A 16,215-nucleotide genomic window follows, 5' to 3' on the forward strand; every position below is an offset into this window, starting at 1 on the left:
GTGTTGCCAGTAAGCCTTCTATTCACGCTGACAGCTATCATCAATGGGCAAGAAGTTCTTGTCCCTCCTTGAAGATGGCAGTGACGTACTGTGAGAAGAGTTTACTCATGTATGTCTTGCCTCCATGGGGTAGGAAGCCTTCCATGAATCCAACATGGCCACCCCGTGCTGTCACAACGATGGCAACATTTTTGGACTGCTTGGCCTCCTCGAGGGGGATTGCTGTAGAGTGATAATCAGTGTAAATTTAATGCACAGGAACATTCCTTCAGAGCAAACCTCAAAGGTATCCACACATTTTAGAATAAAGGATGTGGGATGTGTTATGTAGAGGAATTAGTATACAGTTTCCTCTAGTATGTGTCAAATTTTGACTTTTCCAGATTAAGCAAACTCTATATCATGGATGAATCAAATCTTCTGGTTAAATGTAAAGTCTTCTCTTTCTAGTCATGCCTTTATGAAGATTGTCCTATTCTTCAGATTGAGCTGCGATTTCAGCTAGTTGCTCTTGGATATGTAAGTACATTTAATCATGATCTTCATGACATTTAGAAATATCAGGATAGAAAATATAATGGGCTCAAATGTATATCTGCATACCTATGGCAGGATTGAAGAGATATAGAGGATACCCACACATCCCAATCCTGATAACATGAGTTCTGTCCATCTCTGGACTGATGTCTGATGCCATGTCTGATGCATTCTGAGATTAGGTCAAGGTAATCAGTGCAGTAAGCCATGTCCCGACTCTTCATGACTCATGCCCAGATTGATGCTGTGGTGTGTTCTGCAGTGACCTTTCTGTTTTGTTCTATTTCTACTCATCTTCTTTATCCATCCATTCATCTATCTATCTGCAATGTATCTACAGTGTATCTATCTATCTATCTATCTATCTATCTATCTATCTATCTATCTATCTATCAATCTTATTAATCCATATTTGTATAATATATAATACTTGTATAATATAATCTATATTTGTACCTTTAAGCCTTCTTATCTAACTTTTGATCACTATGTCCTTCTATCTACCTGTCTACTTTCTGTCTGTTGTACATCCTCCTGCATATACACATATTGGCTTAACCCTAAAAAGACTGGGCTATTTTGATGCCTCGTAGGACTGGGGGGGGCTCATTGGGCCCCCCAAGATCTTGGCCGTTGACCGCGTGATCGCAAGGAAAATTGGCACGCGCGTCACCCACAAGGTAATCTACAAACTGAATAGGTAATTATTTCACAAATATTCAAAATTATTTTTAATAAATTAATCATGCTAATTCATGCATGATTAAAAAAACAAGGAAAAGTAGAAATTACGCCATGCGTAATATATGTCCCCGCCGGAAGTAGCATTTAGTAGCAAAATGTACAATATAGGTAAAAAGATGAAGGTCAAAGGTCAAAGAAGTCAAAGGTCAAAATTCTATGTAGAAGTTTTGAAGCCCTCACCTAGTGCCATCACATAAAGCAAACGGAATCGAAATCGTTTTAGAAATGGCGAAGGAGTAGCATTTTGTAGCCAATGTACAATATAGGTAAAAAAAATCAAGGTCAAAGGTCAAAGAAGTCAAAGGTCAAAATTCTGTGTAGAAGTTTTGAAGCCCTCACCTAGTGCCATCACATAAAGCAAACGGAATCGAAATCGGGTTAGAAATGGTGAAGGAGTAGCATTTGGTAGGAAAATGTACAATACAGGTCAAAAATCAAGGTCAAACGTCAAAGAAGTCAAAGGTCAAAATTCTGTGTAGAAGTTTTGAAGCCCTCACCTAGTGCCATCACTTAAAGCAAGCGGAATTGTAATCGGGTTACAAATGGCGAAGGAGTAGCATTTTGTAGGCAATGTACAATATAGGTCAAAAATCAAGGTCAAAGGTCAAAGAAGTCAAAGGTCAAAATTCTGTGTAGAAATTTTGAAGCCCTCACCTAGTGCCATCATATAAAGCAAACGGAATCAAAATCGGGTTAGAAATGGCGAAGGAGTAGCATTTTGAAGCAAAATGTACAATATAGGTCAAAGGTCAAGGTCAAAGGTCACAACTGAAATTCTGTATAGAAGTTTCAAAGCTCCCATGTAGTGCTATCATTTAAAGCAAACAGAATCAAAATCGGGTTAGAAATGGCGAAGGAGTAGCATTTTGAACATTTTGATCACACACGGACACACGGACGGACGGACGGACGGACGGACGGACGGACACACGGACACACACACGTACGGAGCCCGTTTCATAGTCCCCTGCTCGAACTCGTTCGGCAGGGACAAAAATGACTGTAAATCTTTAATTTAAGGTCCAAAAGTGCTAATTTTTGGTTTAGGTGGTACTCTGTGTAGGATTCTTATTGAATGTACATTAAAAAACGGCAGTATCAAAATGTTTTTTCTTATGTATTTCATTGTTTTTTAGAATTGCTTATGAATGCATTTCATTGTTTTTGACTTTTTGTTTTTTATTGTTTTTTTCGATGGAAATCATCGGCGACACTATTTCGATCATAAAGAACATGAAATTAATTCCTTTTATCAGTTAAAGTAAAAATAATGATACATTTATGAATTTTGGTCAGAAACAGAATTTGCATTGGATTTGTATATGAAATCACGTTTTTGAGCAATTTCGGGTCTGACATGCACTTACAAAATATTGCCTAACTTCAGAACCGCAAACCCGGGCGTTGCGAATTTGGTCTCAAAAGTTGCGCAAGACTTAAAAGAAAAGAGTCATAAAACGTCGCGGCGCAAGATCTTTACGTTCCAGATTTATCGCGAAAAATGTAGAGGGGGGGCCCAAAAAGCCACCCACCCCCCAGTCTTTTTAGGGTTAAATATAACAGCTCACTGCCTATGCAATGATCACAACACCAGCTAAAATCAGTATAAAGATGCAGTTGCAATATGTTTGGATATCAGCTTAATGCTTAATTCTACACTGTGGCTTACTGTAGAGTGGTGAGAAAGCATCATCAGCTGCATTGAGGCACAGTGTAGGCACCAGAATCTTGCCCAGTTTGCCCTTTGGACTGGAGCTGGTGTAATAGTGTTGGACATCTCGATAACCAAACAGTTTCACGGTCAGCTGGGAGTCAAATTCTCGCAAGGTTCGAGACTGGAAACAACAAAGCAAAGGATCACGGGGAGGCATTCATGTACACCCTTGGAATATACATTTGTGACTTTTTGTATCAATATTCCGGCAATGAATTATACATTCTCCCCAAAAGGAGAAAGGGAAAGAACTTTGTTTTCTGTAAATTTTCTTTCCTTTACATGCTCTCTTTCCTAAATATAACATGTGTAAATTCTTATTGGATTATGCTTGAAGGACAAGTTTACCTTAATATAAATGTGGATTGAGAGAAGCAGCAATATTAGCAGAACACATCAATGAGAGTTTGAGGAAAATTGGACAAGCCATTCAACTGTTAAAATACTACAGTTTGTGATGTTACATGCATAGAATGATATCAAGGAAATAAATAGAATATGCAGCACATTTTAACTTTTCTCTCATAACAAAAGAGCACTTGACTTGCCTCTCTCAGAAGGCAGGGAGAATATAATTACCCTTAACATACGTCAGTAGCAAGACAAGGGAATGTGTGCATTGAGAGAGAAAAAAAAAGAATATTTGTGGAATTCTCTAATATTACCCTTTTGTCAATCAACACATGTAACATCATTAACTGTAGTAGTCTACTCATCCACCAGTGACTGCGCAGGAACTTTAAAAATTCATTACTTCTGAATGGATTGTCATTCACAATCCACATGTACATTTAAAGGTGAACTTGTCCTTCAACAGGAAGAAACAATGTGCATGTCAAAGATTAATGTTAGATTGCATGTAGAGGGTTGGGTCCATTTCTGGGCAAACATATGCGCTGAAAATACATCATCTGCCATTGTGCAACAGTGATTTTGAAAGTATGATTACAAGCCTGGCAGTAGCTTGAAGAGAGCTTATAATGCAGAATCTGTACATGCCATTTTACACTGCTTCCACAGTAACCCAGATCACTAAGTCTTGCCAACATCACAGATAAGAAGTGTGTATGGCAAATATGAATCTCTTGTCTTTGAGTCTTACCTTGGACACAGAGTTGATGTCATAGTGTTCTCTGAAGGCAACTCCTTTCCTAAAATAAATCAAATGAACACTTAACATTATTAAAACAATGATTTGCTTTGGCATACAAGGTAATCATTCTCATTGATATCTGTGGCAGACTCCTGGTCTTAAGATGAGAGACGTGAGATTGTGTAAGACAGGTTGATGTCAATGACATCCTACAGTGCACTCCCATTATACGTTATAACGGAATTCTGGCTACAACGAAGCAAAAATTCAGGCTGCAACATTATCCGATCTGTTTTTCATATTGTCTATTTGTTGAGTTATAACAAAATTTCAATATAACGAAAGAATACTGCCGGTCATGAGGACTTCGTTATATCCGGAGTCCACTGTACACTTTAAAGATGAGCGTGAAGAGTAACATGCAATGTGGACATAATGAACAAAAATGAGGAATATCTACGAAACAATTCACTTTAACACTGCCAATCACCTATAATGGTACAGTCCCACAAAGCAACAGGTTAATTTGATATATCAACCCATTCCCTACGGAAGAATCTGAGAATAATCAAGGCCTCCAAATAAGATTCTTTTTACCCGTCAACACAGAATGGACAGGTTGGCAATACATCTGTTCGAAAGCAGTCAAGCATTTATCCCCTTTTCGCAATCAACTGCATGTGCCATCGAACAATGGGAAATATTGATCTGACTGGAGATTATGAATAAACCGTGCATGGATGGGCTTGCAGACACTATTGTTATACACTTTAAGAGCACCTGATTTCCACGTACATCTTCATACAAATTTTAGAGCAAATCAGCTGCACTTCTATGTTAGAAAAAGTAACTTGGCCAAAAATAAATACAGTTTTGATATAGAACAAATGTGACCGGTGACAACGGTTTCAGGCAAAAGTCAGGAATTTTGAAAATTAGTTTTTTTCATTGAATCAGATTGCCCATTTCCTAAGCTTTGCATTGATATAAAACACTGGTATTCTCCATCACCATAAGTGGGCATATAAGGCGAAATACAATGCACTTTTTAATTTGTTAGCCTGACAAAATTGCGAGAAAAATGGGCTTTGAAGATTCACCTCTTTCTCAAAGACATTAATACCTGAACGGCGATGCGAGGTGAGAATCACCCATCCGTACAATGGTGCCAATCAAGATTAAGCTCACTGAGAGAGTCAAATTTCCCGGGCATTGTTCGGAATTCAGCACATGGGGCCGAAATACACAATGCCTTTCGCTCAGGTTTGTTTACCAGTACATCTTTCAAGATGGCGGATATGATAACTGCACTACACTGGTGTACGTGTGTATGGTGCACGCATTTACCTTATACCCTATAGCATCCACACGCCATGCTCGTGTGTACACCTACGTAACAGGAACGGGTGGCGCATTCATATCCACATCTTTACACATTGCGTTTTTCTTGTGTTTGATTTGTTAGTTTGTTTTTTCATAACTGAGGACCCTTTTGTAGGCAAAAAAAAAAAAAAAATTTAAAGCATTTGTTGCATTGTGCTGTGGCGTTTTAAAATTATCATATAAAAAAAAGATAAAAACAAACACGGCTATTGTTTATTGGTGCAGTCCTGACGTTTGGTATTTGAATATCGGTCATCAAATGACCGTTCCTTGCCTGTCCTTTGAGTCAACTTAGTCATATATTTACTAAGTTTTCTTTGACACGATTATGTCATTTTGCCGCATTTGACATCAGGTTAGTTTCCTATCGCATGTTGCACGATTTGTCATTGTGTGGCGATTTGCGACTCTGATGCGTTCAAACCATGTTCCCCATGTGTATGTTTTCACGTTGGAAGTTACCGCTGCTGTTCACTTTTTGTTTTATCACTTCCTGTTGTTGAACATTGTGCTCTATAAGCTCGCGTGGATAGAAAGCCAAACGAAGAGCACATAATACACAGCGAGCGTATTGCAGCAACAACAATGGAGCATGCACGCGTGGACGAAACATTCCCAAAACGCTGTGAGATGTCTTTCCGAATGCCGAACTATATAAATGTGTGAGACGCACTAGCCAATCGCATGCGAGACGCCGTGCCGTAGCAACACTGGGCACATTGGCGCAGCGTTCAAAAGAAGATTGAAACTAATGAGTGCAATGCAACATAGGGTGTTTAAAATTCCATTTTTGATAGGAAAACCTTAGTCTTATGCCATGAAAATTAGTGTAGATGTAGAAAAGATAATAAAGATTCTATTTCTGCAAAAAACTAAAATCGACAAAAATATCGGTCAAAATCTTTGTATCTGGCCTAGGAGGAAATTTGCTCGTGCGACTTTTGCCTGAAACCGCTGTCGCGGGTCACAAATGTTGATAAAAGAAACTCAAATACATGTATTTTGATTTATGCCATTTTTCTGGTCAGCATAACACAAATAAACATGAATTTCGGCCACAAAAACGTAGACACTTGTGTCCACATTACTTTCTGTAAAGAAAATGGGTTAGGAGCTTCCTGATCTCCAACAGACCTGGATATTGATTGTACAAGCTGGAGTAGCAGCTGCAGTAGAATTCTAAATTTGTGTTGTAATGAGTACATGATGAATCTTTGTGTGTCAATATGCTTCTTCTAGCATAACATAATCTTTTTTTATGTGGGTAATCACTTTTTCTCTGACCTACATGTGCCCTCTGGAGAGTTGATATACTGTAGATGCCATATATTTAGCAAGTCTAATTGTTTGCGAATCAGGACTTCCTGACAATTTCAAGGGTGTTTAAATTTGTGATCATGGAGTACAGTACCGAACAGAGATATGTGCATGTGTGCTCATCCATTTACATGTATGTCGGAATTGGAGTGAATATTGTTGTGTCATTTTAGATTTGCAAATAACACTTGACTTGCAAAATTCACGAGGATAAAAGCCTTGCAAAATGTTTGGCGAACACAGTACACGTTTTTCATCACTTACGTCTTAACGAGACGGATAAGCATGCTGGTGAGTGTTCTGTTGTAGAGGAAGCTATTGACTGGCTGCTCAAGGGACTTGCAGGACTCCACAAGGTCCCAGGCCACTGAGACCATCATGGCTCCAGACAAGGGCACACAGTCACTACCATATTCAGCCAGGTAGTTCAGCAACATGATCCTGTGTAGGAATGGTGATGGTAGTGTTACTGTAGAACTTATCCCTCTTCTTCCTACTACTAAAATGTATTATCACTAATACTACTATTACTACCACAACTACTACTACTACTACTACTACTACTACTACTACCACCACCACCACTACCACTACTTCTACTACTATTTCTACTATTAGTACCATCACTACTACTACTACTACTACTACTACCACCACCATTACCACTACTTCTACTACTATTTCTACTATTAGTACCATCACTACTACTACTATTACTACTACTACTACTACTACTACTACTACTACTACTACTACTACTACTTTTACTACTACTTCTACTATTAGTACCATCACTACTACTACTATTACTACTACTACTACTACTACTACTACTACTACTACTACTACTACTACTACTACTACTACTACTACTTTTACTACTTGTACTAATTGTGATCAGTCTAAATGAAAATTACAATAAAACAAAATTACTAATAGCATTTTTGATTTTCATTCCAGCATCAGTATGATCACTATCATTGAAACCATACTCACTTCACCACACTCAATACTTGGTTGATGAACCAAGATAATTATATACAGGAGCTAATTTGATCTGTTAGTTGCTTTGCAAATCCTCCCAGTTTTCATTATTTGAAGTTTGCTTGCAGGTGGCATTCTGGCTTTGGGTAACATGCACATCACACAAGGGGCTACATGCATTTCATCTTGATAATCCTAATATTTGAAATGACCTCATTAATCTACTGTCATTGTATTTCCAAGCACTCTGGCTGGTCTCTGCAACAGCAAATCACTGCTGCCCTACAATTGTACAAGCTGAAAATAATATGGTTAACATACAAGTATAAGCATATCACCAACATGTCAATGTGATTATGCAACACATTGCAAATTCTTTTCTTGTAACCAGAATAGCATCCTCTGAGAAGGAGCTTGTTAACAAGACAAGGCAGGTACCAGAACTCACCCTCCAATGGAAGCACCAGCAGCCAGCAGTTTAGCTTCCGGGTAGGACTGGTGTATATGACTCAGGACAAAATGGATATCATCCGTTCTCCCTGCACAGAATGTCCTTGGTGTCTTGACAAGCAAATTGAGAAGACACTATTTTACTACATAGAGAAGCTGGAAACTTTGCATATGTACCTTTGAACCCTAAGGTTCTTGACAGAGATATGAAGACTATGATGAGATGTTGACAGATACACAGACACTCCCTGACACAGAAATGTATCACACTCTCAGTGATGCCTGTATTAGCATGACCGATGAAGGTGGCATTAAAAATGGCTTTATACCACACACTTTTAGTTCAGGGTTTGACAGACTCTGTTGCTTACAAGGTCCATATGTCCATCAGCCAGATCTCAATACTCTTACAGTATACATTTTGACTTCCTTTAAACCATGCTTGATGCTGTGTATCTAAGAGCAACTTAAAAGCATAAAAGGATCCCTTCTATCAGGTTGAATAGACTCCTGTCTTTTCCAAGGTGGGGGTGGTCGATGTACTTTACCTATCCACAATTACCTAGCCTAGCAGACAGACCGAAAATACAGGAGAGCAACTAAAGAGGGCAAACGGACTGGAAACTATACAGGAACCTAAACACCTCACTCCAGTAAAGGACCAGAACTGGTAACAGAATGGCGCATCCAGCAAGGTTGGTAAAACAAACTGCTCTATCACCAATCCTAGTTAGTCACAGAGGCACACATGCACTTGTCAATATTGTGTTCTTGTTTCTGTTTTTTGTTTTCTTTTTGGAGTGATCAACATGGCTCACTTATTCACAGCAATGTCTTTTTTTTCTCTGTTTTGTTATAAATTCTGACCTTGAGCTCTGCACCACCGAAGCCCCTCTGGTTGAAAACAACAGGTCGAAATCCCACTTTCATGATGTCATCCACCATGTGCTTCACATAGATGCTGTGGCTGTCACCTGTAATCAGGAAAAATATAGTCTTTTATGATACTGTTTGGCATTACTCAATGAAGCATGTCACAAAGATGAAAAGTTCTAAGAATTACAACGTAGAACCAGCACTGGCTGTTGGGGGGGGGGGGGGGGGGGGAGCTCAGTGGTCTAGTGATAAGACGGCTGTTCAGTGATCAGGAGGTTGTAAATTTGAATCCTGCGCAAGTATGCATGTCCATGATTTTTTCATCATGGCTACTACTAAACACTAATTAATTTGATGCCTATTTACATCCATGTAGGGTAGTTTGTCAATCAGTTGCAATGTTCCAAAGACATTGACCAATCTACTAGATGATGCATTTCTGTATGTCATAGAGGAAAAGCAGGAATTGAATAAAATTAGGCTGTCAGCTGCATAGTTAATATTGTGGTAGACGTGAATCTAATTCCTTGTAACAACACATATGATACATTACACTGTCATTATAATGAAGTACAACAGATAAAAGTTGATTAAGTGCCAGAGGAGTCTATAGGCGTTTTCACATCAGCCTGATAAAAATCCAAGCTCGAGACATTTTTCACGATTGCGAATTAGCGCACTATTTAATTTCCTATTCACATCAGCCTGAACATTATCAAATAGCGCGCTAGTTCACATTAATTATCCTACTATTTCGGAAATTTCCCGAGTTGGAATCGAGAAATTTTCTCGATCAATTAGCGCGCTAATTTGTATTCACATTATCAAATAGCGCCCTATTTTGTGATCGGGTTAATTTCCCAAGTCAGAAAATAGCACGCTATTTCGAAACATCAGGCTGATGTGAAAATGCCTTATTAGTAAAACCATCACAGTCCCTGATCTTCATGATAATCACACACACAAAGATACCACTGACTCGATGAAAAACAAGGCAAGTGCCAAGATGTGTCTCGCCCATTTGCGTGGAAGAAATTAATGTTTTTCTAACTCCTGGAAGTTCATTGACCCCGCCTACGACCTTTGACCTTGTGGTGACCTTCAACTCCCCAAGGTACATTTACCAGCCAAGTTTGGACACAAACAGACATATGGATCTAAAGTTAGGAGCCATAATCGAAACGCGCCGTAAAAACTTAACATTGGGCCCTAAAAGTTCATTGACCCCTGTCTGTGACCTTTGACCTTGTGGTGTACTTCAACTCCCCAGGGGACACCTACCATCCAAGTTTGGTCACAAACAGAGATACCAATCAAAAGTTATGAGGCATAATCGAAACGCGCCGTAAAAACTTAAAGGGACATTCCAGGCGATTTTCATAATTTCACATCATGTAGTACATAAATCAACAGCTTCATGCATAGATTTGTGGAATTTATTTTGGTTCTTGAGCAGAAAAACAATACTTTGAAAAACCTTAAACAAATTACACTGAACAAGGATGATGACATAGGAGGTTCACATATTCCAGAAATGTAGCAGTGTAATTCCATAACAATACGGCTTGCTTGCGAGTTCACCTGTGTATAATCTATGCATGCCTTCTTCTTTTGTTCTGCTTCCTTGAGCCCCAATTCGTGCATTCTAATGTCATCATCCTTGTTCACTGCAATTTGTTATAAATTTCGAAAATATTCTTATTTTTCATCCAAATTATCCTAAATTCTGAAACTCTGTCCTCAGTATAACTAATTTATAGTGGTTCAAATGTAAAAATCTGAAAATCATCCGGTCTCCTTTAACATTGGGCCCTAAAGCTCATTGACCCCTGCCTGTGACCTTTGACCTTGAGGTGACCTCCATGTTTGGTAAAATGTGTAACTTTGTATAACCACTCTTCCCTCCAAGTCTGATTGAAATTGAAGTCCTCAGTAGAGAGATATTATACGTTGTAGCATCACGGACGGACGACGGACGGACGGACGCCGCAGGCGATTCCTTAGTCTCCCCCCATCTCCGGTGGGCTCAACAATAATAAGAATGAATCACTTCCTAAAATTTGCACATGTACAGGCTGAAGTGTCAATTTTAACACAAAAATAACCATCTGATTGTTTATATTACCTGACTGACAAAACACTAAATAGATATCATTATTATACAACCGCACAGAGTGCCCTCTGGAAAATGTATTACCGGGTCTTTCATCAAGATGATAAACAGTAACAAATTACATAATACCATTGCATGTTTAATCAACAGTAGCCATTGCTACTGATGTCTTGCTTATTTCATTGGAAACCCTCAGTATAGGCAAACACAGCAAGCTGGCAACATACCTAGAGTCTGTTATGAGGGAATGTGTACCAAGTAAAAATGGGCACTAACCAGTGAGTCCAGGGAGGATGATGACGATGGGTGTGGTTCTACGATCTCTGGCCCCACTGTCCTCCCAGTGGAGCATGATTTCACCCCCGTCAGGTGTGCTCAGCTTTTCACTGCATTAAATGAATGACAGGTACATCAGCATAGAGATACATACTTGACACACAGTTCAAAGTCGCATACATTTCAAATCCTGCTGGTTATGGAAAATTATTCTCTATGTACACGTATCAAAACATCTCACAGGTATATGATGCATCGATAGTAGCATCCAGGATTGGCAATCAGAGGCCTGAATGACTGACCTACACAAAGTTTGATGCAGAGGTATGAAAGTTGCAATGTCAGAATGTCGGAGTAAAGGTTGACTCGACTTCTAATCTTCTCGTATTTTTCTTTTTTTTTTTACTTTTCTTTTATTAAATACAAATGCAGGAGAACGTAAAGCAGGCAAGTGCCGAAAACCAGGAAGTGGCAGTAGATCAACTGTTAAAAAATATGTTTCCTAACTTCCAAACATATTGGAAAACAGGGATAAAAAGCAGTAAGATTTATTTCCACATGTAAAATTTGCTAAAAAATTAATGTATTCATGTGGTGCAAGCTACTATTTAAAGCATATACTTCAGATATGTAATATAATACACTGTCAAAGAATTGTATTCAGTACATTACAAAGGCTGACAAAACTCATTGCTTCTTCCCAAATCATACAAACCTTCGATAATTGTGCTTCGGTGTAAAATACTGAAATAAGCTGTGGACGACTGTCTGCAAGTGGGTGTCAAAAGCCCAGAAAGTTGGCCAGTAGCTATGTGAGAGAAGTGGAATGTGTGTCGTCAAGAAGCTTTTCAATTTGGGGTTTCCACACGCAAGCACTGGTTTCTGCAGAAAAACATCAAAAGACAATGAGGATGAAAATGTACACTATCTATGTAGATGTACATCGTATATGTACATCGTACATCGTACATGTATATGTTAGCCATCTGTCCTTTAAAATATCAAAAGTCAAGTCAAGTCTGTTAAATCATTACTGCCCACTACTGTCATTGCAGAGTCAAAAGAATAAAACATTCACTCATCTCTGGTAAAACCATTGGCATGGGGTGGTGGCAGGCTAACAAATAGCAAAGCAAGCACATTTGTATTGAAATTCATTCAACAACCATTTTAAAGTTAGTTGCCTTTGAAGAGGATAAGAATTTTCTTTTTGATCCAGGTAATAGCTTATCACCACTATTACATTTAATATATGATCGATAAAACCCTATCTGTCACACTTTTTCAGTTGAAATCTTATCATTCATAAATATCCTTACAGGTAATCACAGAACTGGGTAATCACACACACACACACAAAGTTAGCACTAGAAGCTGGGTAAATGCATCTGTTAAATAACCAAAACCGTACATTGTCTCATTTCTGCTGTCTTTTGATTGTAGATCAATGTCCACTGCAGTTTTTCACTGCCTTCATCAGAATGTGTGCAGAGTTGTCATGGAGAATTAATAATAACATGTAACACAATATCTAGACCAATTACTTTGCATATTCTTATCTTCATAGATATTTTGAGTCATTACATTATGTTCAATGTACATAACAATATTGGCATCATTGTTAAACCTGGCAAGACATGGTTATGTCAGTTTATTACCCTCATGATACAGGATAATATTCAGGTATGATACTACGTACAGTGTATGCGTAACAAATAATCTGAATCCCCTGTTCACACACACACACACACACACACGCATGCACGCACACACACAGATGCACACACAAAAACACATACGCATACTAACACACACAAAAGGCACTTTGCTTTCATGTGATCAATATATACAATATGTGTCAATATAATCATACATGTAGATCAGCAGGCTTTCTAGTCAAGAAGAAACTACATACGAATATATTCCCTCACTGCTGTACACTGAACCAATGTATTGCACCATTGAAATTCAATTAGAGTAAACCTTGAATAGGTTGACGTACGCTGGACTGGAGAAACTCTGTTGACTTATGTGAATGTTGATTGACATGTCACATGCGCTTACATAGAGTAAATTGTGATATCTTTAGTTCAGTCACCTTTAGTTGCTAATGAACACAGTAGAGTTATATGAAAATATACTACGGACTGCTGATGTTAAATCTTGGTATTTAATGATCATTCAAATTCTTTCCCTTTGCTCTGTAACATATATTTGTAACACACAGAATGACAAGTTCAGCCTCAATTCAAGTCTTGTAAGCAGATTAATGTATTGACCAGCTGAGACATATAATTAGCCATATTGACATCCTTTCCTAATAAAATATTTTGGTCACATCAATGTTCTGAACAGATGCATTTCCATTTCAATGTGAAAATCTTCGAAAACAGGCCAACAACTATGATGACTGTTTATAGTAAAATAAAGTGTAAAGTAGCAGAGCTGATGATTAATAAAAGAATCCATGAAAAAAAAATCCATGCTATTAAATGCACTCATAAACACATTATCATATTACTTGTACGTCACAAAACTCACACGAGTATGTATGTATACGTATACACTACATTATATGTATAACGTATGTACAATGTATTCCCTTTCATCTCTCAAACAATAAGATCATCCATCACCAACATATTACACATATCCTCCCATTCATGCCTTTTCACAAAAAGAAGCCATATATACATGTAATATTACCTGCACAACATATCTGAGGTAATATGCAGTGTAAATTGCTCCCAGTCCCACACAGACAGTGGATGCCAGCCAATTAGATCCAGCCTCTGTATCCCTGGAATCCATGTTCCTTTCCATTTCAGTCAAAAGAAACAATGTCTATAAAAAGAGAGAAGAACAAAGGAAGAACAAAAGCAATCAAATGATGCAAAAGAGAATATGCAATTGCTTTGAAAACATCCTGCACACAAAGATTAATCTCTGGACTTGCACTTGTACCACAATACCTGTTATGAATGTCACAACAAAGTCATGGACATGTTTGCTTTGAGCTGTTATCAAAGGACAGAAAGAACTACAAAAAGAGCTGTCAGCCATATGATCCCAGCCACTGTTGCAATATTTGCTTTGAACTTTATACACACTGATTCCCTCTGTGCAAACACACTTATCTTTCCATGAGTTCTTTCCCACACACATTCAGAACTTAAAATGGTTCACATAAAAAAAAAAAAAAATGTGAAGAAAAAGAGTTATGGTAGGTGTTGCTTATACTCCACCCATATATTGTTTCACATCTCTGACTTTCTTTCTTTTAAATCACTCTCAAACTTTTCAACAGTCATGCAATGATGAGGTGTACTTGAAAAACAAAATAAAAAAACAAAACAAAAACAGATGCTTGTTGAAAGAGATCACTATCAAATTCAGATTCTTTCCCAAGTAGCTTATAATATAATTGTTGAGTAAACATATAAGGTCAACACACACAATGATACAGAGGAATTTGGCCTATCTTTTTAAATGCTAATTCATCATTATTCACCTGAAGGAACTGCAGGTCAACTCATGAAATTTATTGGCTCAAGAAGATCCTATGTTAAATCTACAACTTATGAAGATAGAGAATTTGAAAAAGAGGCATCAGATATGTTGAATTGTCTTATGTCTTCATAAATGCTTTCACTGTTTTGAAAGTGTTGTTTTGTTTTAAGATTCACTGAACATTCATATTGTTATCTAAAGGATAGTTTTGCTTCCAATAATACCTTTTTCAATCTTTCAAATGGATGCTATGGAAGATTAGCGATGTCCTAAAAGTGAGCTTTCTTGCCACAGTGTTTATATATATATATGGAAATTAATATATTGATAAATGAATATCCATTAAAAAAATGCACATTTCTACCTAGCAACTGAGCAACCAGTTTTTCTCAGGCTCTGGACATCAACTGCATTTACTAAAGTGAAAGGGCAGCACATGCTAAAGTTGACAAATCATATTTTGTGAAATCTAGTTAATAGACAAGATGGAATGGAAGTTTCCATAGAATTATTTTAAACATGAACTAAGAAAGCAATGGAATTTGACGTCTAACATAATTTCAAGAAAAAAGTTATATCAGCTGCACAGCAGATAAATGCAAAATTAGTATGGTGATGTCACCTTGCAACTCTCCTCAACTCATTGTGTCATGACAAATTATAAAAATCATGTTTTGGTCAATATGATTTAAATAGCAACTGAAAGTCTACCCATTCATAATCATCTTTGCAAAGTTATTTATGCTTAAGAGGTGTGATGCAAAAGAATATTCTTCTCTATTTACTTTAAAAAATAAATTTGATTAATGTTTTGTGTACACATTGTAGGTCATATGTAGGGTGATAACATCTGCCTTTATTCTAGAAACATCATTAAAAAAAAAAAAACATGTGAAGCTCTGTAATTTGTAATGTGAAGCTCTATAGCTTTCTCATCTCATGTAAATTTACTGAAACCTCTATTATTCTTTCTTTGTTCACTATTTGTCAACATGAAGTGGTTTCCATTGTAAAAGCACCTTACTGGAAAAAAACAAAAAGAGCAGGTTCATCCCTGTTCCCATTCACGATCATGCTACCAGGGGGGCATTTCATGAAGGAACTTGTCGGATAAAATGTCCGACAAGTCAATTGTATCCGACAAGTTCAGAGAAATCAGCCAATCAGACTAAAGAATTTCTCAAAACTTGTCGGATATAATTGACTTGTCAGATATTT

The 16,215-nt window shown here is 37.6% G+C and overlaps 1 protein-coding gene across 1 annotated transcript; it reads right to left on the reverse strand.

The window, feature by feature from the left end:
- Positions 1-14,310, reverse strand: LOC140240074 (protein ABHD1-like). The gene is made up of 9 exons (XM_072319883.1): positions 14,194-14,310; positions 12,203-12,369; positions 11,488-11,597; positions 9,090-9,196; positions 8,221-8,333; positions 7,053-7,229; positions 4,098-4,146; positions 2,951-3,116; positions 1-222 (listed from the first exon to the last, which is right to left on the reverse strand). Exons 1-9 carry the CDS (start codon positions 14,308-14,310, stop codon positions 41-43), a joined length of 1,188 nt encoding a protein of 395 aa, XP_072175984.1. The 3' UTR covers positions 1-40.
- Between the last annotated feature and the right edge of the window lie 1,905 nt (positions 14,311-16,215).

The sequence above is a fragment of the Diadema setosum genome, chromosome 16, assembly GCF_964275005.1.
Source record: "Diadema setosum chromosome 16, eeDiaSeto1, whole genome shotgun sequence".
Lineage (NCBI taxonomy): Eukaryota > Metazoa > Echinodermata > Echinoidea > Diadematoida > Diadematidae > Diadema > Diadema setosum.

Coding starts and splice junctions, on each gene's coding strand:
- LOC140240074 (XM_072319883.1), bottom strand. CDS start 14,310: ATGGAAAGGAACATGGATTCCAGGGATACAGAGGCTGGATCTAATTGG. Junction 9,197..11,487: donor CATCCTCCCTGGACTCACTG/GTTAGTGCCCAT, acceptor TCCTGATTACAG/GTGACAGCCACAGCATCTAT. Junction 8,334..9,089: donor TCGGTGGTGCAGAGCTCAAG/GTCAGAATTTAT, acceptor TTGCTTGTCAAG/ACACCAAGGACATTCTGTGC.